We start from the raw sequence: 24413 nt of genomic DNA on the forward strand, positions 1-24413 counted from the left end.
AGGTTTGGTGACAGTCAAGAATGTGCGGGTCTTAAGTATAACGTGTGTGTGTGTGTGTGTGTGTGTGTGGTGTGTGTGTGTGTGTGTGTGTGTGTGTGTGTGTGTGTGTGTGTGTGTGTGTGTGTGTGTGTGTGTGTGTGTGTGTGTGTGTGTGTCAGAGTCAGAGAGAGAGAGAGAGAGATAATATGGTAGAGAGGAAAGTGAATGACTTTGTTACTCCGCCCGAAAATGTGGTGGGAGGGTCCTGAAATGAGATGTATGAGCGCAGCGGCGAGTTGGGACGCGTCTTTGGAGATAATAGGTGGAGGAGAGGACACTGTGTAACTACACGTTGTTATCCCTCTCTTAAGGAGATCCACAGACTTATCCACCGGGTTTCCAGGCATTAAGTCGGCGGAGGAGTCTCAGTGGGTTTGTTGACTTGCGGTCTCGTTGTCATCGGACAGCCTGCCGTCCATCCAATGTGCGTAAAAGGGCTCTGTTTGCTCACCGTCCTGTCTGGACTCGCAGCTTCAGGTGAGACCCCGGTTAAGTGTGAGTGTGTTAACCGAGGAGTTGTTGTTCCACACTATATTCCTAATGATAATACAATCTAGTGTGATGTATTCAGGTGTATGTACATATAGTTTATTGGCAGTTTTGTACCAATAACACATTGTTTCGATGCCTTGTCTTGCGTCCACATAAATATACCAACAGATTAGAAGAACTACATATTTTCTATGAAACGAACTTATCTGTTGGGCTTGTTTTTTTTGGCATCAGGGTTTTCCAAAAGTTTGCTTGTGTTTTTTTCACATTCCAACAGTGATCTTTAGACGTAACAAGATGGCCGTTTAGAGACTCACTGAACAATCAAGTTTCAAAGTAAAAGAGAAAACCCTGATTGTCTGTCCGCGGGGACCCTTTACCTCCATCTCCGCGCGCCCGTCGTGCGTCATTGGGAAGTGGACAGCTTGGCACGGTGGAACTGTGTGGGTCTTTGAAGAATTCCTTAAAGCTATAAAGCAGCAATTAGCGGGGGTCGTTTCTGGCGACATAATGACTTTACAGTATTTACCGGCATCAAATCCTGGCTGCATTGTGTTTTGGTTTTCTGCTACCTCAATCCTTTCCTGCCTATTAATGTGCATCCGCTTACGTTCAGAGATACTGTAAAGTGGCCCGCTGGACGCAGATAAGTCCACCTGCTTCCCGCACAAGGGGGTACAGGAAACGCCATTTAAATAATAATTTACAAGACACACACCCATGGAAAATACACACTAAATGCCCGATTGGTTTAGCTGCTCACATCTTAATGCTCTAAGTCTAATGGCACGGCTAATGGAAACAGTTTTAATATCACCAACTGGCTTATCAGTGGCAATTCATTCAGCAGATCCGGTTGTTTAACCTTGAAGTCATCTGCGTCCATCGAGGTTAAGTGGATTATATTGATTGATCATGTCCATCCACTGCCAAAGCACCATGTAGGGATTTACTATAGTAGCCAGCTGCTCATGTTTACAAGGAGCATGTGCCTGCAGATCAGTCAAAACAGTCCCAGGCTGACAGACAGAGCAGGAGGATGTCTGAATATACTGTGTGGATGTAGAGGAATAGCTAATCAAATACAGCATGTGGGGAAAGCATGTTGGAACTGATTACAGCTCGGCAGAATCTCACTTCTCATATCTGTTATGCTGCAATCACATCTGCCTTTGGCTATTGTGTTGGTAAAACAGTACGGCATGATAAAAAAAAGCCAGCAGTTTTACTCATCTTGTTTTCCTGAGAAATCTAAGGTGTACAATTGCAATCTCATCCTGCTGTGGTTAAAATCCTACATTGCTCTAAAAGATAAACACACAACTCCTTTGTGTATTTTGTATTTTGGCAGGAGTTTAGAAAAATCCTGTCTATAATTTGTTTCAAGTTGCTTTTGCGAACAATGTTTTTGATTTTCACAACACCGGAATTAAATTTCTTTCTAGAGCAGACATGATAATTACCAGACTTTTTATACTGTATTTATAAGATTTGCAGGATTAGGTGTCAAATCTGAATTGTGTGTGTCTTTTGAGTGTCTTTTGAGTCTCATGGAGGCGGAGGGACATCACAGTCGACCACCACAATAGTTGTGCACTGGTTTGTGCTTTGTGTGGTGTTGACTGACAGTTTAGCAGTGTGGTATGTGCCCTTTTTTAAACTTCACCTTGTTCTCTTGTTTGCCTTTAAAATGTTTATAATGAAAAAGTGGTGTTTGACCTGTAAGCATAAGCCTTCCATACTTCCTTGGCAAAATCCCAGGAAAATGCCACTAGCAATAAACAGAATCTGCATGTTGTTATTTTTCAGCTCTATGTAAAAGACAAGGTCAGTACCTATGTTTAGCTGGCTAATTAGAAAACGTGGCAAAAAATCATCCCCATTGTTGAGGATAAATCTGTCCTTTTTGTTTCAGTGCTTTTCTTTAATTCCTTTTATTCTCCTCCAAGATTTCCTCCTTCAATAAGAAGTCTGAAAAGCTCACTGGCTTGCGTGTGCAAACCTGTCCTGATTTACAGGTTCAGCAAACACACATGCACATACACACCAGGTGCTAACACTGGTTATTTAGGCTTTGCTTCAGCTCTGTCAGGTTTACAGTAGATGAGCAGCCTCTTGTGTCTGTTTACCGGGATATAACAGTTAGATCTCTGCCACAGTGTCTTTAATCTCGCCACCATTAAAGATCAGTACAAAGCATGTCTGAGGTTTTTGACGCGCTTTGCTGTATTGACACACCTTGGAGGACGTCTGGCCTTTGTGTCGGTTTGATGGGATTGCCTTGGGGTGTGTAGAGTTGACAATGACACATTCGTAAGCAAAAATGTGCAATCCCTGACACAGCAGGCTTAGGGTGCATCTGTGAAGTGTTTGACACAAAGCTCTCCCTGTGTAATGTTTAAACCATACAACTGTGCTCAGCTTCGAGTGCAAACAGGGATTGAAACACATTTCTCACTGAATGGCAAGTGTTTGCAGGTTCACTCAAGGGTTTAGTGGACACATCTTCATCTGAATTTGTGCAAATGGAAAAACTGCCCATTGGTGAACATGGTGTTCTGTTTAGTCACATTCTTACACACTCTGTTGGCTTGGCAATCGTTCTCAATATTGTTTAAAGCTACCGTAAACAAGAAGATCTTCCAGCTGAAGGAACACCTCCATTAAGTTTATGCAATACGTAATAAATCAACAGTTTCCACGGAATATCAGCAGTTTTTCTGAGTAATCTGAACTGCAGAAAGGCAAGGGCTTCTTGAAACCTTTGCCATCAGTCAATTAACATTTGATTGAATACAGAGATAGCATGACAACCTTTTTTCACTCCCAGGGCGTAATCAATCAACCTCATCTTATCAAGTCATCTTGATAAAGTCGCTCAAGCACTCTTTAGTATCTGTATGAGATGAACCAGGGTTTTCAAGTAACTCCTATCTAAACACATCAGTGTCATTATTAGATCAAATCAATAGACATTATATTTTTTAAGTTTGTTACAGGCAAGGGGTGAAGGTGGATGGATCAAACAAAACACAGGCCGTAAATGTCTAATTTAAAATCAAAAGCGAAATAATTATTACTAATGTCACTCTATCCATAGCTCATTTGAGCATTTTTTTCTTCTTCTCCTAACCAGTTGACTTAACAACTGTAAAGTGTTCTGCTTCAGGATAAATTGTAAAAGACTGATTTTGCGGAACCCATCAGCTTCATAATAATAATAATGGCTGGGGCTTCTGCCAAAGCAGCACAATGTAACAAGAGGAGATCATGTTGCATAATGATAGCATTTCCTTGAGTGGGAAGTTACTTTGTTATTAAATATCTTGTTTAGGATCTGACTTTCGTACTGACTTCAGGGTATCCAGCAATTGTTATTTTATAACCCTGACTTATACACAATGGTTCTGTATTGAAAGGATAGCAGAGGAAGCTACTTATCCGGTTTGCTCACTAATTATCTGACTTAAGGAGAGTGTACGTAAAGAAGAGAAGAGGTAGGGCAGATGGAAAATAGGATGGAAGGGCTTGGTCACATTCGTACTCATATATTTCTATAAAAAGAATGTGAGACTAACACATACAAGAGTGCTTTATTGGTTTCGGTGGGAGTTAAGGCTAGCTTTTGTATATTTATAAAAATAGCATGGATTGTCCAGTCAGTTTCTGTCTTTGCTTATTTACAGTAGCTATATGGGAAATAAGCACAAAGTTTACTACAGGCTACTACAGTTATATGAGAAGTAGACTGATCCTTTTTGTAAAGTTAATGGTTTGCCCCTTTAAAGCCGAAAGCAAAGAGTACTCCTCCACGGTGTAGTTTCTGATGTACATATACTGTATATTGTCTTTTGCTAATTTATTCAGGTGCTCAGGAGCAGAGATGGAAGTCACACTGGGACTGGATTTAGTCTGACTCATTCCACTGCAGGATACTAAACACACGGCTAGACAAGCTTGGTAGTAAATATGTGAAATTAAAGTTGTCTTTTGAGGGTTGGACTTGTCTTTCCAACAGAAGCCTGTGGGTGTGTTGAATCGAGAAGCGTACGCGTTGGACCCCCCCCAGGAGTTTGTAATCTCAGGGAGAAGTTGTCTAGTCAGCTGTGAGGTGGGAGTGGAAGGGGTTTGATGGATTCAACTCTTATCCTCACTCATCCGTTACACATTTCCTCTGGACGCCACCGCCTGATGAATTACAATTGGCCTGGAGGCAGCAGGAGGGGGGGAAAGGGAAAGGAAGAAACAGTTGGAAAAAGCGATTGATGTTCGGTCTACGTTTGGACTGACCTTTAGAGTGTATTCAGACACATTTATGTAGTTTTTTAAAGTTTGGTTCATTTTACAAGTCCATGCATGAACCGTGCACATTTTTGTAATTTTCATACAAAGAGATGCCGGTATTTTTGAATTTATGAGCAAAGAGTTATACCCCTTGAATTAATGAAAGCTTTTAGATGTGTTGGGTGTCATCTTTCTGGAAGTGATACTTTTAATACTTCAGCTTCATTTGGATTTTGCAAGAATGGTCTCCATCTGTGAAATAACGTATAGCGCCATATGCAGAATTTCAAACTCCTTCATTAAAGGAGACATATCATGCTATATTTGAATAATATATTGTAGGGCCATACCTATATAAGGTATATTTATATGTTTTTTTTCCAAAATACCAAACAGATCATGCATTTTAGCCATGCCTCATTTTGCTCTATTTTCCTCTCCTCCACCCGGGGGGGGCGAGTTACGAGCCTCATGTTACCATGCTGTTACCATGCTGTTACCATGCTGTTACCATGCTGTTACCATGCTGTTACCATGCTGTTACCATGCTGTTACCATGCTGTTACCATGCTGTTACCATGCTGTTACCATGCCACGGCAACCTCTCATTCCCCTGATTGGTGGAGAGTTGCCCATATAGGCGGAGCTCCTCGTCACTGACGTCACACTATTTTCAAATCTGTATCAGATCCGTTGCAGCCCCGTTTTTAGAGATTGGGTATGGAGGAAAAGAGAGAGGGTTGTGTTTTCTGACACTTGGTGAGTTCCCTGACACACCGGGGACACATATTCATGTATAAAAGACGTACAAAGGTGCATTTTGCATGATAGGTCCCCTTTAAGGAAAGTCTGTTCGGAGTGAACAAAAGAATATCATATATTGAAAAACTTGACCTTACAGATTAGGACTGAAACTAGTTTTAAAGGAAGAGAAAGAAAGGTCGTACACATGCTCTGGAATGTGCAGGTGTTTGCTCTCATCATACGCAACAAGATCTGGAATGTAGATGCCTGAATATTACACCTGTATGTGATAGTTGCCAGTTTCAGTGTCATTCTGAAAAAAACATGTTCAGGCAGGTGTAGCATGTGGTTGAGGTCCAGTCCAGGCCAGTCAAGTTCGTGGGGGAAACCATTACTGTATGAACCTGTCATTGTGCACTTATGCATCGTCATTTTGAAACAGGAAAAGACCCCGCCCTAAACTGTTGACTATGCTGTTGCAAAGATATTTCCTTTAAAACCATGAAAACAACCCCGGAGCAAAAGCAACAAAGTATACGATAACATACCGTGCCATACACTGTATTTGCTTTTGTTGGCATGACTGCACGTTTATGACTCAAATAAATGGAAAACTGCATGGAGAAAATGTACAGTATGTTACACAGTGTTTATATCAGGGGTTCCCTCTTATTACACCACTCAACACTTGCACTCTACCTCAACTTTGTATCACTCTCCTCTGCGGACACACGGTTACCTGAACCCGCTATTCCCAGCCCTCAGACCAGCCCTGCATGAAAGACAGGCCTTGTGAATAAAAAAGGAACTAACCTGGGCTTGTGAAACCTCTCACAAAGGAGAGAAGAGGTTCTTTGTAATCCACTGAGATCTTTGTGTGTTTGCTCCTGTCCTAAGTGTTTCCTCCAAAACCGGCGTAACAGGGAATCAGGTTTCCTCCGGTGGTCCCTTTCTTTCTGAGCCATAATGAGGAGAGGAAAGGCACAAACACACACCGTCTAGGATATAATGTAATGAAACCAATTTCCTGATTCAGAGAGTCGTGCCAACTGCTTAATGTTTCCAGTCATTCCTACCCTCTCTTAGAGTCCAATAAGACTCAACATCCTCTATGCCAATGGAAATACCTGGTCTACAGTGCAAAAAGAAAGAAAACAACTCTTAAAAGTAATGGTTACTGTGTGTTATCTCCAAGGTATCTGGAAATCATTATGTAAGCCGCTGTTTAATCCGGGATATGAATAAACCGTTGACTAAAAACTGCTTTGTTCCCTTTGTTTATACATCTGCATATGATTGAGAAACAAAATCAAGAAGATTTGGATTGTGCAATAAGGCAAGCATGTTTTTTCATGCAGATATTCAACGAACATATTTAGAATACCAGAGAATGTTTGCTGAACAGTTAGAAGAAGAGTTCAATACACCGAGCATGCCTCTGTGAAACACATCCAGACCACACTGAAAAGGCTACGTTTTTTGAAAAGCCCTTTATGGCAACAGTTAACTCAGTAGAATAATTCATCCAATGAGAAAGTTAAAGCAAAAGAAAAACCAAGGCAAAACTGTTAAGATTGCATTAGTGCATTTATCTGGTCTAACATGCCATGCTAACTGGCTAACTAGCTTCTTACTTTTAAGGTCAAAAACACAGTTTAAAAATCATGAGAAAATTGAGATATGGTAGTCAAAGTATTTTCTTTTAAAGTTAGAAGGTAAACTATTTCCTTTGGTTTGCATTATATGATACACAATTGTTCCAACTAGCTTTATACCTCAAAATAAGAACATTGATGTATTACTTCTTCAACAATCGGTCATTAATTGGGTAGGTTGCATTGTTTACCTGGGACCAGTTAGCTTAGCCGTTTTGCATGTTATAATTGATCTGATTAAGACCTTTGTTCAGGGTTTTGGCTTGAATAAAACAGGAAATTAGCCGACAGTGTTCTACTTATCTTTGGGAGCTATCACTAGCTTAATTAGGTAGCTGCCTAGCAACAGTTAATAACATTTGCTAGTGACAGTTTTTATTAGAAGTGTGCTTTTGTCTACCTTTGTTTTGAATCAAGGAACCACTATTCAAACAAGATTCAAAGCCACCATTATCATAAGCATAGGCATAGTGACAGAAAAGGGTGGGGCTTTTTTCTCAGTTCATTCTGATTAACATTACATTCACTACTCATGCATTCAGTAGAGTCTATAACCCACTGAAAGAGTCAGTCTAAAGACACCATAAAGCATGGTAGAGGTTATGCAGTTGTAAACCTGCCTTCACTGTTTGACATTGGATGAAATATTATATGGGCAGGTCAAACACTACTTGATATTTCTTTCTTTTGAAAGCTTTTTTACAATCTTGGGCTGATTGCCAAGCCAAGCAGACCTAATCTCACTCAAGTGGGTCCTGCTGATTATTATACAGTAGATGAAAGTATGTGCCCTCTTTGGCTTCAGACATCCACTGGACCCGTGCAGATTGTACCAAGTAGTGTTGACAGGCAGAATCACCTGCATTACAGGTTCGGCAAGTTCATTTTACTGTGATATATTGGACATATTGACAGATATTATGGACTAATGCCAACACCGGTAAATCTAATGGAACATTTGTGTGTGGACTTGTGCCAACAACAGAGAGATCCATGAGAAAAGCCAAACACCACACATACAAACAAACACCTACACACACGATGATACACACACGCATTACAATGCGAGGTAATACTTTACGACATTTTCCAGTTATACTGATGCCATATCTGTTCATAAATAACAACATCTGGAATTTATATCTAAACAAGCGCACAAACACACACACGTTTGTGCCAAGGTGAAATCCCATGTGCAAAACTCTTTAATGCAGTATTACGTAAGGAAGGAGAGGGTCAGCACAAAGACTATAATCTAGTCTTTTTAATTACAAATGAAGAGGGTAATTTATATCCTTCACATGTTTCATTCATTGACATAACTCACGTCTCTTAAACATTTGAATGTCGTAGTTGAACATTGTTTGGAAGTATTCTTCACAAAATAACATGCCAGACAATGTCAGCATAGAAATTGAAACATAATTGGGATAAATGTATATATTTGTCTGCACTTTGGCCCTTCCGTCCTACATAGCTCCATCTTAGGGACGCTTAAACGGGGCTACCCCGCTGCAGTGGAAATGTGCCATTAGTAAGCCGTGAAGGCCCTCTCTCTGTGTCCCTGGATGCTGGGTGTGGTCAGCGTTGGCTGGGCAGGATGTTCAGATATAAACAAGTGAGCTACTTTGACTTTGTAGAGAGACATGTTGGATTAGAGGAATGGACAGACAAACAATAAACCACAACTGTTATCTTATCTCCTTCGGACAGACTGCAATTATGTAGAAAAATACATTTTCCATCATCTTGTTATCCTCTAACTCCGTCCATAAAGCACTTACTCCTTCATCTACTAAATCACTCTGCTCTTGTTCATCACTTAGGCTCACTCTTTAATTTCTGCGTGTTTATCCCTCTTCTATACTTCCCTAACTGAGTAAAAGTGTGCACTTCACTCATGTAAAATGCATGCATCCTCCTCTGCAATTAGAGCTTGTTAATGAACAATGAAACAGTGATCATGTACTTTTAGCCTTAAGGACACATTAGTACTGTAATTGAGGCACTGTACAACTAAGTGTTCTGTCATTCTGTTAATACCCATCCTGCCTTTAAAAAAACCTAATTAATCTTAATTCTTAATCAGCTCAGCTCGCATCAAAGGACGTCGTAGTCGAGAGCGTTTTACTCCTTTGTTGTTGAAAGGAGATTAGCGACGCTTATTTAAATTCATGTACTGTAAATAGATTGGTTAAGAGAAGAAATTGGAAAATGAGGTGTTATGGCCTGGAGGACCTGCTTCCTCTCTGTGAAGAATGATGAATAATTTCAGCATCAGTTTTTGTATTGCTCAGCTAATCTTCTGTGCACTATACCCTCTGAAATAAGGTGGTAGAAATAGATGGATTTGATCTTTTTGTACCTATTTGAAGACGAATAATGTTTTTTAAAGAGGTTTCCCACCCTCTAATCTAACCCAGCTTCAGCTATAGCTTGTGGCTCTATGAGCGGTGCTATCGCCAAAATGCTAATGTCAACATACAGTTGTTTTTGCAAGTATATTAAAAGTGCCCTGTCTTAATTCAGCATTTAAGATGCTATATATATCTAATAAGAGATAAAGATGATGGGAATTTCATTGGTTTTTGGTCATTAAGTTCAGTATGTCAACCTCGTGGTACTAAATAAAAAGTCAGAAGATTACCAAAGTCAGGACGTTATCTGAGGTTATTACTGGCTGTATTAATGCAGACAGCATTGGTGTTATCTGCCTAATGATTATTCTAAACACAGGCAGTTTAATCCTCTGGCTGCAGAATTTCCATACACTATGCCATGTACAGTAGCTCAGGAAGAAAGAGAAAGGTTCAGAGAAAGCGTGTTCCCTTTAAAGCCTGTACGTCAAAGCATTATTATACATTTAGAACTGTTATTAATGTATGTGTGTGCTTTCTTTTATAAATCCTTTCTACATTTGTATTTTTCTTTATATTTCAATAAAAACACAATTACATGTCTGGTGAACAAACACACCAGACCGTTTGCAATGACAGACATCACTTATGTGTGTACGCTGAGTGTATTGTTCACTCCTCCCAGGTTTCATCGAGCTCATTTAAAACACATTAGGCTGTTGGAGTGCTGGCCTGGCGATGAGAGAGAAGCCTGTCGACTTGTAATGCTGTGCGGGGGCCGCCTGGTCGCCACACTCTCTCATCCCAGCCATCAGGAAACCCTCTCCAGCCTGATAAGGAACAGAACATGCTGTTCCATGTGCAAAGCTCCTGCTGACATTTTCCCAGCTAGCTACTGGATAAATGGTCCCTATGATTCTAATGCAAGCTACATGTCTCAATTTACCGTCCTTCTTATTTCTATGCCTATAGACTTACAGTATTCTACCATTCATCAGGCAAACCTACCTAAAATCACATTTTAAGCCTGATCCACCCTTAAGTTTTAAAAATATAAAAAAATCCTTAAATGTAACTTAATCATATTCATCACTGTGAAACTGCTGCAAGTATGCTAGACAGCTGGAGGTCACATCTCCCCTATTGTACATCAGACTACAGCGTAACCCTTTATGATGTTGCTAATTGCATCTGCGAAAAAATGAATGATCTTGTATATTAAACTGAGATCTGGGATGATGTTTGCGCTCAGGTGATCCATCGGGCCACGTGCAGCTTTTCTATCAGATTGAAGTGTCTCTGATGGTGTTTGGCTCGTTCTGCGGGGTCCTTGAATGAGCTAATGACGTTAGGACAGGTCTCGGCTACACTGTGCTGTGCAGACGGATATTCTGCTGTGTGTGTGGGCATAGACTTTAATATGGCTAGACATGGCTCCTCATATTATTAAAGGTAGCCTATATGGAGCTCTCTCTATAAATAGACCAGGTGATTTTGGAACCAGACAGCCTGCACAGACGCTTCTACAGGGACTCGTATATAAACTCACTGGATTGATTTAGAAAAAGGTTAGACTTACCTCAAAATACAAGACCCTGCAATCTCCTGGAGATAGACGCACGAGAGGCTGGTTCCTGATGAGACTAGTTCCCAGACAGGAACTACAGTAAGCATTAAGCATGTCTCTTTCCTAGACAGTACATGTGTATGCTGGTGCAGTGTATGTGTGTGTCAGCACTAACTCCATCCTGGGGAGCTCCATCCATCATTATGTGGAAGAGCCAAATCGTTGCCAATAGGCCTCTCCACTCTTCCAGTCCATTCATTTTCCATCTAATAGGTCCACTGTAAAGATTGATATAGTCCACATCCATATAACATACAGCAGACCTTCAATTTCAGCCCTGGCTCAGCTGCTGTAGTGTAGGTGAAGTGGCCATTATTCATTAAATGTCACAGATTTGGTCTACTGATATGAAATCATTTAGGATTTTTCAGGATGTAATGAAGCAGGTGTTTGAAAGGAGATCACTTACTGAATCACCCCAGGATCTAATTTTGCACTTTCAACATTCGGACCAATCTGTGAGATATCAGTGTCTGATTAAGTTGTAGTGACAACTTAGAGTCAGTGATGTTCTTGCAGCAGCACTGCGTCGGCAGAGGTAGGGTCGCTGGGTTCATTGTATGCAGGAATTTTCTGATGAGAGTGAATTTATTCTGTTGAGTTTTTTTGTTCCACAAACCATTTATCTATGTATTGATTTTCTCTGTGCGCGCTGCATTCTGCTTCTGAAGTAAACTTTGCTGCTGTGCCATATGTTTGTGTGTTGCAGGCATGCTGCAGGTCAGCGGGATGTATGTATACACATCTGGGGATGTGGAGGCAGTTAACGGGACGGATGTCCGTTTAAAATGCACATTTCAGAGTAGCGCCTCCATCAACCCCGATTCCATTGTCATCTCCTGGAGCTTCAGACCCCTGAAACCAGGCAGAGAACAGTCGGTGAGTGTATGTATGTTTGTGTTTGTGTGAAAAAGTCAGATTGAACTTTCGTCGTTGTGTCAGGGAACATCCACCCCCTCAGCTAACTGAAAGAGGAATCTGTGAGTCATCCGAGTCTCTAGAGCGTCCAAGCCAGCCTGTGTGTGCTATGTGTGTATGAATATTGAGAAAAGATAAAAAAGATGCAGCAGGTCTGGGATTACATCCATCTCTCTCTGTCTCTCTACTAATCAATTTTCATTTGTAGGTGTTCCACTACCAGCAGAAACCATATCCTCCGTTAGAAGGCATTTTCAGGAAGCGTGTCAGCTGGGCCGGTGATGTCATGGGCCGAGACGCCTCCATCATTCTTCAACAGGTCAAGTTCACCTACAATGGTACTTACATCTGCCAGGTTAAGAATCCGCCGGATGTCCACGGCACGGTTGGAGAGATTCGATTTCGTGTCGTCACCACAGGTCAGCACTTTTGTCAGAAAATTATTTTTTTACATGAAAAACATAAATATAATGGTGTGTCTGAAAACATAATTTCAGCTCTCACGGATTTAAGCCAAAAAAGAGACGACAGCACAATACCCAGAGATGTATAACTATTGACTACATAATTATACATTGTCCTTTCTTATGTATCAATATTGATGCAGACAACAATATGTGAACAAGACAAAGTCTACGGTCTAACAACTGTGTGAAGCTAGTGTGTAGGCCAAGTGATGCTGTGAGCTAAATGAAAATGCTAAAATTTACATTGTAATATGCTCAACATGTCAATGATATCATGCTGATGTTTAGCAGTTATATCATGTTCACCATTGTTCAGAGTTTTAGAATGCTATGTTTCCAAATTAGGGCTAAGCCCAACGTGCAGCTGAGGCTAAAGGGAATGTAATTATCTCGCTAGTCATGAACCAAATAATTCAAATAACTTTTGTTATTTTGACCTGATGATGGCACTATAGGAAAAGACAGGAGAGTTGTTGCAAATAATCCTCTGGGGGGGACATGACTCTTTTTACCGTTTGGTTACAAGTCATCCAATAGTCGATGAGTCATTTTGTTCACAACCCCTGTCCTCATACGGTAGGATAGATACTTGGAGAAACAAGTATATTTAGTACCAAAAATCAACTTTGACCTGTTGCCGGCCCTGAAAGGATATTAACTCAAATCAAGTTTTATTTATATAGCACATTTTTAAAACGATTTTTGGTCGAGCCAACGTGCTGTACATATAATAAAAATACTTTACAATAAAGACACTTTACAACAAATACAACAGCACAGATTGCACAGAATATCAGTATGAGAAAATTACACCCTCTGTCCTTAGACCCTCGTACAAGGAAAAACTTCCAGAGAAAAACCCACAGTTTAAAGGGGAAAATGGCAGAAACCTCAGGGAGAGCAACATGGCTAAGCAACACACTCTCACTCCCTAAGCGTCCAGGAGCGACGTTTGGTCAGTGTCCGTGGCGTCCAGTTGTGACGCTCCTAGGCTCCTTCAGCGTCATAAAGGGACGCAAATAGCTTTCAACTGATTGCAATGTATTCCCATCTGCGGCGGGATTTGACGCTCATGGAAGCACGGCATTCGTTTGTGTCGGCTGCCCTTAAAGGCAATGTGAGCGTCCATTCCCATTGGATAACGGAGAATTGTACACCCGGAAGTAAGTATTCCCCTTACTGTCGATTGATTTTACAGTGATATCTGCACTACTCATCGACTAAAAAACACCAGATTATCCTTGTTAATTACACAACATTGATTGGCTTAAATTGTGTGCAATGCTTTTGTATTTTTCCCCTTCGATTCGGAGAAACAAATATTTTTTCGGAGTAAAGGATGGCAGAAGACACTACACTACCCAGAATCCCCAGCTATCGTTTGGACTACACCATGTGCTCTGTTTGACAAACCCGTTTTTTTTCACCATTCATTCCAATGGCTGGCGTCTATGTCACGTGATGTTCAAATTTCTCCCTGCAGAAAAAGAAAACATGGCCGAACTTCGTTTTATTCTCGGTGGAAAATGCCTATTTTAAAGTTAGTTTGGCCATTAAAATGCGTTTTGATGTCATTTGATGCGAGAAATATGAGTTGTTATTTCAGATTATGTGTGCAGTGGATGTACATGATCTTTAGTTTGCTAATTATTACGAAGATTACTTCAGGAAATCGCGACGTTTTCATTGTTACCAAGGTGGTTGCTAGGGACGCTGCTATCGATATTATTTCTGTTATGTTGTGTAACTGTTTAATGGTGTTATCTTTATTGCTACCCCCTTCCCCGTCAATGTATAGTATTGGTCCACAGCGCAAACATATTAGTTTAACAAAATCCGCATCTAAAGATACGTTATTTTCCCCTGTGCAATTCCAGTCTCACATCTCACAGCACATCGTCATTAACAAATACCGGAAACAGACCGAAAACATTTAAAAATAAATAAATAATACTTTATTCCGAGTGTGCTTGATTTTCTCTTTGAAAGTCATCACATAACGGCATTGTAATACACGGTTCGGCTGCATTAAATATTACATATCTGCCGTAGTTCTCTATTTATAGAGCCCTGATGAGAAGACTTCTAGACAAACATGAGGAACTGAAAACGTGAGGTGGGTCATAAATATTTCAGCAATTAAACAACATCTTACATTTCTTTTCACACAATACGTCTCCTTGCAGTATCAACACTAATTCGGCTGACTTTTATATTTGATCCAATTGGTAGATAGGCTGTATTTACACCATAAAGGTGCACAGCTGATATAAAGGGACACCTAGTGGTTAAAGCATGTTATTGAATTTCATTATTTTTATTATTAGATATTAATAGGATCCCTATAAAGTATATTCATTACTCGTTATTCTCTACTAATAGTTCACTAAAGACTGTATATAATTACTATTTTGCACATCCCTTTCAAGATTTCAAGATTTTCTAAGGTTTATTGACATATCATATAGGCCTACACAACTATGGTGTAGTTCTGCATTGAATGAAAAACTTGGGTCGCAGGTTCCTCAATAGCGCATTACAAGACATCTATCAATATTTGTGCATACCTCCAGCAATGTCAACTATGTTGAAGCACTTATTTTAACTGATATTATACATCATGTATTATACTCTTATAAGATGTATGTAGATATTTGATCTCCGGCCTTGTCAGGTATTGAACAATCAATACATAAAGAACACAGAATTGTTAAATATAAAACACAGAATTTGTGTCATTATACTAAATGATTTACAAATAAACACCACTGCATATGTACAACTGTAACACATGCTGATGTAACGCAAATGTTTCCAACCTGGGATCAATAAAGTATATCTTATCTTAAGCTGATCGATGGCTACTGCCATATTTGCAAAATGTGCCTCTGAACCTTGACAAGTGCATGTTTCAGGCTTATCAATTAATGTAATGTAATGTTATCAATTAACAACAGGAGGGGTCAAAAACATAAGACCAGCTGTTAAATAAAGCTCTTCTGACCTTAGCTGGCATGTGTGTATATATATATATTAATGCTGCCCATTATGGGCACAAGCAATTTTCACCCATTTATTAATTATATGTTTTACATTTGAGTGTTTCCTATCCCCTAAACCTCCAGGGATGTACACAGTTTAATACTGGCAACTTCTTATTATGGGAAATACGAAAACGTCTTTTAAAACTACAACTCCCAGTAGAGACGTGCCATAGATAGAGAGCATGTTGCGAAACAGAATAGCCAGCATGTGTAGTTGTGGGGACGCGGTGGACCCGTTCAAATCCAGTTTTGGACAGTCTGACGTGGTTCCATCCCATTTCAAGTGCTGTTCGAGAATCGGCGTAACCCTCGGAGCACACTCTCCAATCACAGGAGCTTGAGGACTATCACGGGGTTTGTCAAACAGAGCACATGGTGTAGTCCAAACGATAGCTGGGGATTCTGGGTAGTGTAGTGTTTTCTGCCATCCTTTACTCAGAAAAAACATTTGTTTCTCCGAATCGAAGGGGAAAAATACAAAAGCATTGTACACAATTTAAACCAATCAATGTTGTGTAATTAACAAGGATAATCTGGTGTTTTTTAGTCGATGAGTAGTGCCAGATATCACTGTAAAATCAATCGACAGTAAGAGGAATACTTACTTCCGGGTGTACAATTCTCCGTTATCCAATGGGAATGGACGCTCACATTGCCTTTAAGGGCAGCCGACACAAACGAATGCTGTGCTTCCATGAGCGTCAAATCCCGCCGCAGATGGGAATACATTGCAATCAGTTGAAAGCTATTTGCGTCCCTTTATGACGCTGAAGGAGCCTAGGAGCGTCACAACTGGACGCCACGGACACTGACTAAACGTCGCTCCTGGACGCTTAGGGAGTGAGAGTGTGTTGGGCTAAGGGTGCTCAACTCATGGCTAGGATTCATCCTCTGGGGACAGACCCGGCGGCAGACATACGTCTCTGGGCGGGCATTTGATTTACCTGGGCGGGCCCACCCCCCGACCACCAGGCCCCACCCCATTTGAACGTAACATATGTGCATATATAGTTGCAGACAGATTTAGGCGTTATGTTTGTGCACGCAATGAAACCTTTTGAGCATAGGAAATGTACACATGTGCTCAGGATAGAGGCACAAAAATAACGCTACTTCAGCACCATGGATGGATTACCTATGAGTAATTTAAAACATTGAATTACATTACAGAAAAAAGCTGTGAGAATGTTGCATAATGTACTAAGAAAAAACAATGTATTGAGTCAAGGCTGTTAACATTTAAAGATTTAATAGAATATCAGACGGCTTTAGTTATGCAGCAAAAAACAGAATACTGCCAGAAAATATACAAATATAATATGCAAATGTATTTTAATTTCAGAGGATGAGCATCAGGAGGAAATTACATGTTAAACATCAGTTTGCACGAACTACTTTAAAGCAGAGGTGTGTCTCTTGGCGTAAAGAAGTGGAATTAAACAAATAACAAATAACAAATATATTGGCAAACATACAGTGAAAAGAACACACTGAAAAATACCCAATATTTTGTTCACATTAAAGCTTGAAAACAACGGCTTAGTCTACATCGTGATATGATTGTTTGCTACTTACACGATGTACTCAGGGTGGGCCTAATAAAGCTGTAGCCGACGTTTCCCAGATGAATGGAACCTCCTCAGCAACATCTCTTTCCACTCATTCTTGCATTTTTTTGTCAGGTCCTTCTCGAAACCAAGTTGGATTACATTTGCTTTCCGAGTGTGAGACATGCTCCTTCGGTGCTCACTGAAAACGTTTTTCAGTGTGGAAAAAGAGTTCTCACATAAAGCTGTCGAAGCTCCAAAGGTAAGTGAAACCTTAAATGCGGTGAGAACACTTGGCATTGCCTCAAGCGTCGTGTGGAGATGACCAAGTATGTTTTTCAATGTCCATTTCCCATCCTCTGGTGGTGTGATGCTGTCCACGTATTTCAGAATCAGCTTTTTGGCCACAATGAACTCAGCATCAACGAGCGTGGTTCCAGTCAGTTTTAAGCAAAGGTTCCACTTTTTCGGGCTCCAGGAAGAAGCTGCTTTCCGGGTTGAGTGAAGCAATAGCCTCCATGAATGCGCTGTTTCGCTCTCCAAAGCGGCGCGCAATTTCTCCCGTAACTGCATCAATGCAGCTGTAAAACAGCCGCCGTTTCTCTGTCATCTGGTGGTTTTCTTGTGTTCCCACTCCCACTGTCTCTTCAACAACATAATCCTCCAAAGTTGTGTTAAGAGTTCGCCTTCTCTTGGTGGGACCGGGATGGATAGTATCATCCGCTCTCTCCTGTGCGCACTCACTCCACATCTCCGTGAACACCTTTTCGGTGCGCAGGGCCTCAACACACTCTTTGGCAGTGTTTGACAAGCTGTACTGCCGTTTGAAGGTCCATTTCCTCTGACTGCATCATCCTGTTAGCTGGCTCAAGCAGGGACAATATCTTGCATATTATCTGGGTGTGGAATTTAAAGCTTTAAAATTCTGCTCAGCAAGCCTGCTGCCTCCATCCTCAAGTCAGCTGGAAATGATGCAGAGTTTTCAACGTGTCGTAGTAGTTCCACTATATCCTGAAAAGATTTCAGAATAATCTGAACAGTGGCCAGGTGCCCTGTCCAGCGCTGTTCGAGTAAACGCTTCAGCGTGTTTCCCTGGTAATGTGCAGCAATGGTGGGCTTTCGTGTGAACTTGTAGAGGACATTACAGATGTTGAATAGATCCTCAATGGCTCTCTCACCGGACATGGCGTGAACAACGACCAAGTGCAGCTGGTGGTTGAAGCAGTGCACATATGGGATTTCTCTGCCCAGTTCATCTTGAAGGAGTCTTTGAACCCCACCGTGTCTCCCCGACATAAGACTTGCTCCATCGTATACCTGGCTGAGAATTTTGTCTGTGCTCAGGCCAGCTTTGCGTATTTCATCAATGAGTGTCTGTGTGAGGGTTTTGCATCACCTGCAACTGCTGTGGCGATTGTCAAGAGCCTCTCTTTTATGACATAGTTCTCATCAACAAACGCAGTACAATTGAAATGTTTTCACAGCCTGTTGGGTCTCGGGTTCCATCCATTTTGACAGTGTAAAAGGAGTCGCCTATTTCCTCAACAATATGCTCCGTTACAACTTTGCTCATCAGGTCAATTATTTCGTTTTGTATATCATGGCTTATGTAGGTAGCATTTTTGGGAATGGTGGGGGCAATTTTCGCGAGTTCTGGGTCCTTTTCGATGGTATACTCAAACAATGACAAAAATAACCCACTGCCAGACTTGGACATATACTCTAAAGAGTCGTGGTCCACCTCGGAAAGGAAGATTGCTGGTAGAGAGAAAAGTCACAATGTCAATAATGGAGCCCACGTAATATTGTTACGAGCCAGCTGATCTTTGTTGACAAGAGTTGTGATTTCCTGACCAGTCTCGATGCACATTTGTTTTTCTCTCCACAATTCTCACAGACTAAATGTTCCTTGGAAGAGCTGTGTTTGCTAAGACCCGTGCCCTTTTGTAAGGCATGCTTCCAGTCTTTGAAGCCTTTTATGGTGAACGATGCGTCATGATGATGAGCCTTAAACTTTCTGCATGGGAAACAGTACGCAGCATCGCCTTTTACGGAGTATTCAAGCCAGGGTCGGTTTTGGTACATGAGCTGGCAAAACTACGTTTTTTCCCGGAGAAGAGCCGAGAGGGGGAAACTATCCAGGAATACCTGTTTTGGTGTATCCACGCCAAGGTCCTCTGGAACTAGAAAACTAAAATCTCCAAGATCACGAGCGTTAGAATGGGAGCTGGGCCTGGGCTGCTAAAGGTTGAACTGCTGCTCCTGCCCGGCCCCGAAGAGGCTTCGTCTGACACGTTGACTCGGGACCTGGTGGAGGAGAAGGAATAGGTGGCGGGAGACACGTCAAGTTGCCAGCATCTGGTGCTGAGTTTGTCAGTGCCACAATCCTTTGTGAGCTCTTATTGTTCGTGAACCAATTCCTAATATCCATTGTTGCCGATACATATAAAAAAGGATAATAGCCTAGCCAAACTAACCGCCACAGTAAACTGACAGGCTGCTGTGACGCGTCTCATTTAAAAAAAAAAAAACACACAACTCAACCCCGCGAAAAACCAGTCTCGCGCACAGAGATTCATTCAGAATTTCATAGCAAAATAAAACAATTATATTATACTAATGTTTCAACATAGTTTAATACAAAAATAAATAGTATGACAAAGCCCTACAAATAACAACAATAAACATAATAATACAAACAATTAAAAAATATTTTTATATAATTTTTTTTAATCAGCCCTGATTTCTCATGGGCGGGCCCAAATCCTGGATGGGCGGGCCCGGCCCCATGGGGCCCGCCCATGACGCCGGCCCTGTCTGGGGACCCTCAATGTTTGTACAAAATTGATTGGCAATCCCTTCAATTATGTTTTTATATTTTACCATAATGTATCCCATGGTGGAACTAAAGTTAAGGTCAGGTGGTCACCAAAGTCACAATTCTTGAATGTCTGCCCACTGAAAGACAGAGTGACTCACCATCCTAAGAGCCACAACATTAAGTCTGAAATTAAAATACACTTTTGGGTTAGCAACAGCTTACACACCGTTACAAATGCACAATACCTCTATGCAGTGTTGTTTCTTTCTGCCTTATCAAACAAGAATGACTCCGTTTTTACCTCCTGTTATTCCTTCTCAACCCCCAGCTTCTTTTTCCGAGCTTCTCCTTCTGGCGTTAGCCATCGGGGGGCGGTATCGCGGCTGTGGTCATCCTCCTCATCATCTTTGTGTCCTGCAGGCGGTGCAAGACGAAACCACCTGAGACAGCTGGAAGGGAACGAGGGAGGCTCCTCGCAAAGAGAGAGAAAAGACCCCCACTGTGTGGTAAGACCATGAGAAAGACAGAGGGAGAGGATGAGGGGATAGAGAGAGGAACAGAAGAATCATCCACTTCCTCTCTCACTCTCCATCTAAATCTGGGGATCAGGTTGTGTGGTGCTCCTTCTTAGGGCCTGGGGCTCTTTTCCCACTGGACGTTTCACTTCCTTCTTCCTCTGCAACCCCAGTCTTTGGATCCTAAACCTGGACTAGGTTATGAACAGTTTTAAAAAACCAGAGATACATTGAGAATGTGCCTTTGTGTAGGAAGCACTAGCTTTAGCCAGACCTGTGTAGCTTTTATGATATCACCATGTGCCTTTCATTTCTGAAAAGAAACACATTCTTTATCATGTTTTTCTGCTCAGCTAAATGGGCTTCCTAACACATTTCCTGTTTAGAGTAAATGTTTTGATGATGTAGAGGTCGAACAATGGTCTATTCCTGCTGTTAACTTCCCTACTAATACATTTCAAACCCCAACATATTATGCCTTACAAGCTGCATGTTTGATATATTGTTTCAAGAAACAATAGAAACTGTGGAACAATGAATGAGCAGCTTTCTTACCTCAAGTGACATTTTGTTTTTATTACAAGATTTTGAGAAACCTTTTGAAACGTCATACATTTCTAAGATTTGTATCAGTTAATCCGATCCACTTGACTGCGGTTTTCTGAATCAACAGAAGGATGCAGGTCTATATTGTGTTCTGTTTCACTGTAGTTACATTGCTCTGTTTTCTGTGATCTGTTGTGTTTCTGCCCTGATAAATGATCATGGTGCAAATAACCAAAACCTAATGAAAAGCCCTTGTTGGAAACAGACATTTCACAAAGTGCCTTTATAACAAATTGTACCAGAACATAGTCAAATCCAATATCAATTTTTTATTTTGTCAAGTGGCAAATGTTTTTTATTGGGCAGAAACCTTGTGGCCAATTGTCTGTTTTAAACATGAGCTGATATGAGTCTTTTTGTCAAACCTTTTTTTGTTCTGGGCATGTGGCACTTCTTTGTTTCTCTTGGGTTTTCAGATCTCTCTGTAATAGGCATCCCAACTATCACTATCAAAACTGTGTTACTGTTTTGAAACTCACTGGATTCAACCAGACTTTAAATGCCAAGCTCCTCAAAGAACATTTTTCAACTTTGCTCTCATCTTGGTCGATCAGATTTATTCAGACTTCAAACCGAGTCCTCGATTGAAAAACTTGGCAAAGGAAGGAAATAGTTTTACCCCAATCAGATGCAGATGGGTAAACAAAGATTTCGATCTAGACTTTTCTCCCAAATGAGAACAACCTAACCCTGTGTGACCCCTAACCCATTGTCCCTGGTGCTGTGTTTGTGTTGTCTTTGTCCTGTCCCCGTTCTGTGACTTATGCACATGCATTTCCATAAATAATTCATGGATGTGTCATGCATGAATTAATATCTTGCTCTGTGTATGTGTGTGTGTCTGCTCTGTTGCTCCCCCTGGTGCATGTCTCCCTCTTTCCGCTGTATCTGCGTTTATGCACCAGCCATCCAGGTAGGGCCCTCCACCTCTACCTATCAGAGACGTCCATGGAGATTGACAGTTCAGATGGCATGATTTCAGAAGCCAGCACCAAAGACCCCAGCTCCTCAGAGAGTGAGGGCCCAAGCTCAGACGAAGAGGAAGATGATGACGACTCCGACTGAGGATGTGGGGAAAAACAGTGCGACAGAAACACTTCAACTATCCAGGAGGCTCGCTGGTTGGATGCCCAGATGGCACCCGTGGATTACGTACCATGGTTCTGCTGATTGGAGAATAGATGGAGAGAGCGCTTCTGCTGAGTCAAAAATGAGCCAGTTGTTCAAGAATGGAAGGAAAACGGAAAGAAAGTTATGTTTGAAAGTTTCTGAATAAAAATAAAGAAATTAGAGCGATAAAGATCAAAGCTTTGAAAGAGGATCAAAAGTAGAGTAGCTTCACTTTTAAGAGAGCCCAGAAATCATGAAGCTGGCTTGGCAACTGTCCTGAAGGGAAAACAGGCCAACGACTCCCTGTTGTTTCAGACATGGCTGGTGCTAAGTTTAGGTAGTCACTAGCAAAATAAGCTGCAGCATGCAACTGGAGGAAGTAAGAATGACGTTTTTCTGCCACGATGAGTCACATAAAGACCTTGACATTTTTGAAGGTGCCATTTTGCGCACTATTTTTGGATATGACTTTTAAGTCTTTGGAGACCAGTATGAAGAATTTAGTGCCATCTAGTGGTGAGGTTGTCGATTGCATCCAATTGATAACCCTCTGCTCACAAATCCGTTTCCAAGCGTTTCAGAAAAACTACGTTCTTGTAAGGGAAAGTAAAAATGCAAAAGGCCCTCTCTAGAGTCAGTGTTTAGTTTGTTGAAAACTGGCAGTGTAACATATGAAGCACTCATTCTCATTCTTCACCATCAAAATCATGGTTATAAATACTTAATAAATCCCCCCATATCCTACACAACACATTAGGTCTTGCATTAAAGTCTGTTAACCACACCCATCCTCGTACCTGCCAGTTCCAGATAACTTGTTAAAAGTAGTTTTATCTGCCAACAGTAGGCCTATTAGACTACTTGGATAAAAGAGCATAACTGTGATGTTGCTTTCAGGTCTGAAGGCCAAATACTTGATCAGATAACATAGCACCTGTTTTTGGTGTTTATGCGAGTGCACAGTCAGATCTGAAAACCCTTTGATTGCAAAGTATCCTTGAGACCCTGTTTTTTCTCCTTACATCTGTGAATGCATCACATCTACTAACAAATTAAAGTAACACTTGTATTTCTTTCTTTTTATGACAAAATGTTATGTTGTTATACTGAGCAATGTTTTTATTTTTTTTAGATAATGCCATAAGTATTTTATAACGTTTAAATGTCACTGTATGTGTGTTATAGAGCTATATAAAAACGATTTTCTAATTAAAATGCCTTTACATTTTTTAATGGGTCAAGTAAAATGTTACCACTCAAAGGTGATCCTGGCTGACTCTAGCTGGCTCATGGGACAAATAATCGCACATAACGTGGATAGATTTGATATAACTCATCCATTATGTAAGAGAGGAATCTTATGATCCATCATTTATTATGCAGCATTATCTTTGATGCACTGCATTCAGTTGTGAGTGTTTTATAGTTGGTCTTTCTGCAGAGCCCTTCCTTTGTTTACCTGTAAGCACTAATGCAGTGAATCATTTAATTAGTTTCAGGTCCAAAATGCTTCTGTGACTGCAGTCTGGGTTTGCTTGTTTGTTGGTTGGGATTGTTCATGACTATGAATATGTTAGCCTATGTCTTTGTGTGAGTGTGAGTGTGGGCCTATTTGTGTGCATTGATCAAAGTCTATTCCTGTGGGTGCAGCTTTAGTTACTGAGTGACAGACCTAAAGTGTGTGTGTGTGTGTGTGTGTGTGTGTGTGTGTGTGTGTGTGTGTGTGTGTGTGTGTGTGTGTGTGTGTGTGTGTGTGTGTGTCAGTGTGAGAGAGAGGAAGGGCAGAGCATGGTTGACTAACGTTTGAAAAAAGAGAGACAGGGTGGGCGGAAAACCAAGTCTGTTTACCCAAGCTAAATAATTACATTTTGTTGTAGAGAAAGGCCACTAATATTGAACAGATAAAACAACAGTAGGGTCTCGAGATAATCTTGTTTGTTTCAACAAAGTGGCTGTTAATTACTCTGGCAGAGCCTAGACATTGGCCTCGAATTAATGTGGCACCCTAGTAATCAATTGTGGTGTGAGGACATAAATATGTGAAGGGTTTATTTTGTGAGGGATTATTCAAGTCTCTTAAATTTAAAAACATTATGACACAGTAACATACAGTATATGGAAAACTGATACTTATGTGACAAATACATGTGAAGCACTGCCTAGAAATAGAATAATCTAATCATCAGA

At 40.9% G+C, this 24413-nt stretch overlaps 1 protein-coding gene across 4 annotated transcripts; it reads left to right on the forward strand.

Annotated features, from left to right (window-relative positions):
- The first annotated feature begins 162 nt into the window (after positions 1-162).
- Positions 163-23441, forward strand: LOC117537553 (myelin protein zero-like protein 2). Of its 4 annotated transcripts, XR_004567738.1 has the most exons (6): positions 163-516; positions 11908-12077; positions 12325-12535; positions 17310-17436; positions 20416-20501; positions 22022-23441. XR_004567738.1 is itself a non-coding variant. In XM_034202801.1 (5 exons), the coding sequence occupies exons 1-5, from the start codon at positions 462-464 to the stop codon at positions 22031-22033; spliced, it is 534 nt and encodes a 177-aa protein (XP_034058692.1). In that variant the 5' UTR covers positions 163-461; the 3' UTR covers positions 22034-23441. The 4 variants fall into 4 exon arrangements, 1 of the variants encoding a protein (XP_034058692.1); XR_004567737.1 differs by lacking the exon at positions 22022-23441 and having other exon boundaries at positions 20324-20460; XM_034202801.1 differs by lacking the exon at positions 17310-17436.
- Positions 23442-24413: the final 972 nt, after the last annotated feature.

The sequence above is a fragment of the Gymnodraco acuticeps genome, unplaced genomic scaffold (assembly GCF_902827175.1).
Source record: "Gymnodraco acuticeps unplaced genomic scaffold, fGymAcu1.1, whole genome shotgun sequence".
Taxonomy (NCBI): domain Eukaryota; kingdom Metazoa; phylum Chordata; class Actinopteri; order Perciformes; family Bathydraconidae; genus Gymnodraco; species Gymnodraco acuticeps.

What these genes read in the sequence shown, in the direction of transcription:
- LOC117537553 (XM_034202801.1), top strand. Translation starts at nt 462, where the DNA reads ATGTGCGTAAAAGGGCTCTGTTTGCTCACCGTCCTGTCTGGACTCGCA. An exon ending in GTCTGGACTCGCAGCTTCAG is followed by an intron (nt 517 to 11,907) that starts GTGAGACCCCGG and finishes TGTGTGTTGCAG; the next exon opens with GCATGCTGCAGGTCAGCGGG. An exon ending in ATTTCGTGTCGTCACCACAG is followed by an intron (nt 12,536 to 20,415) that starts GTCAGCACTTTT and finishes TGTGTCCTGCAG; the next exon opens with GCGGTGCAAGACGAAACCAC.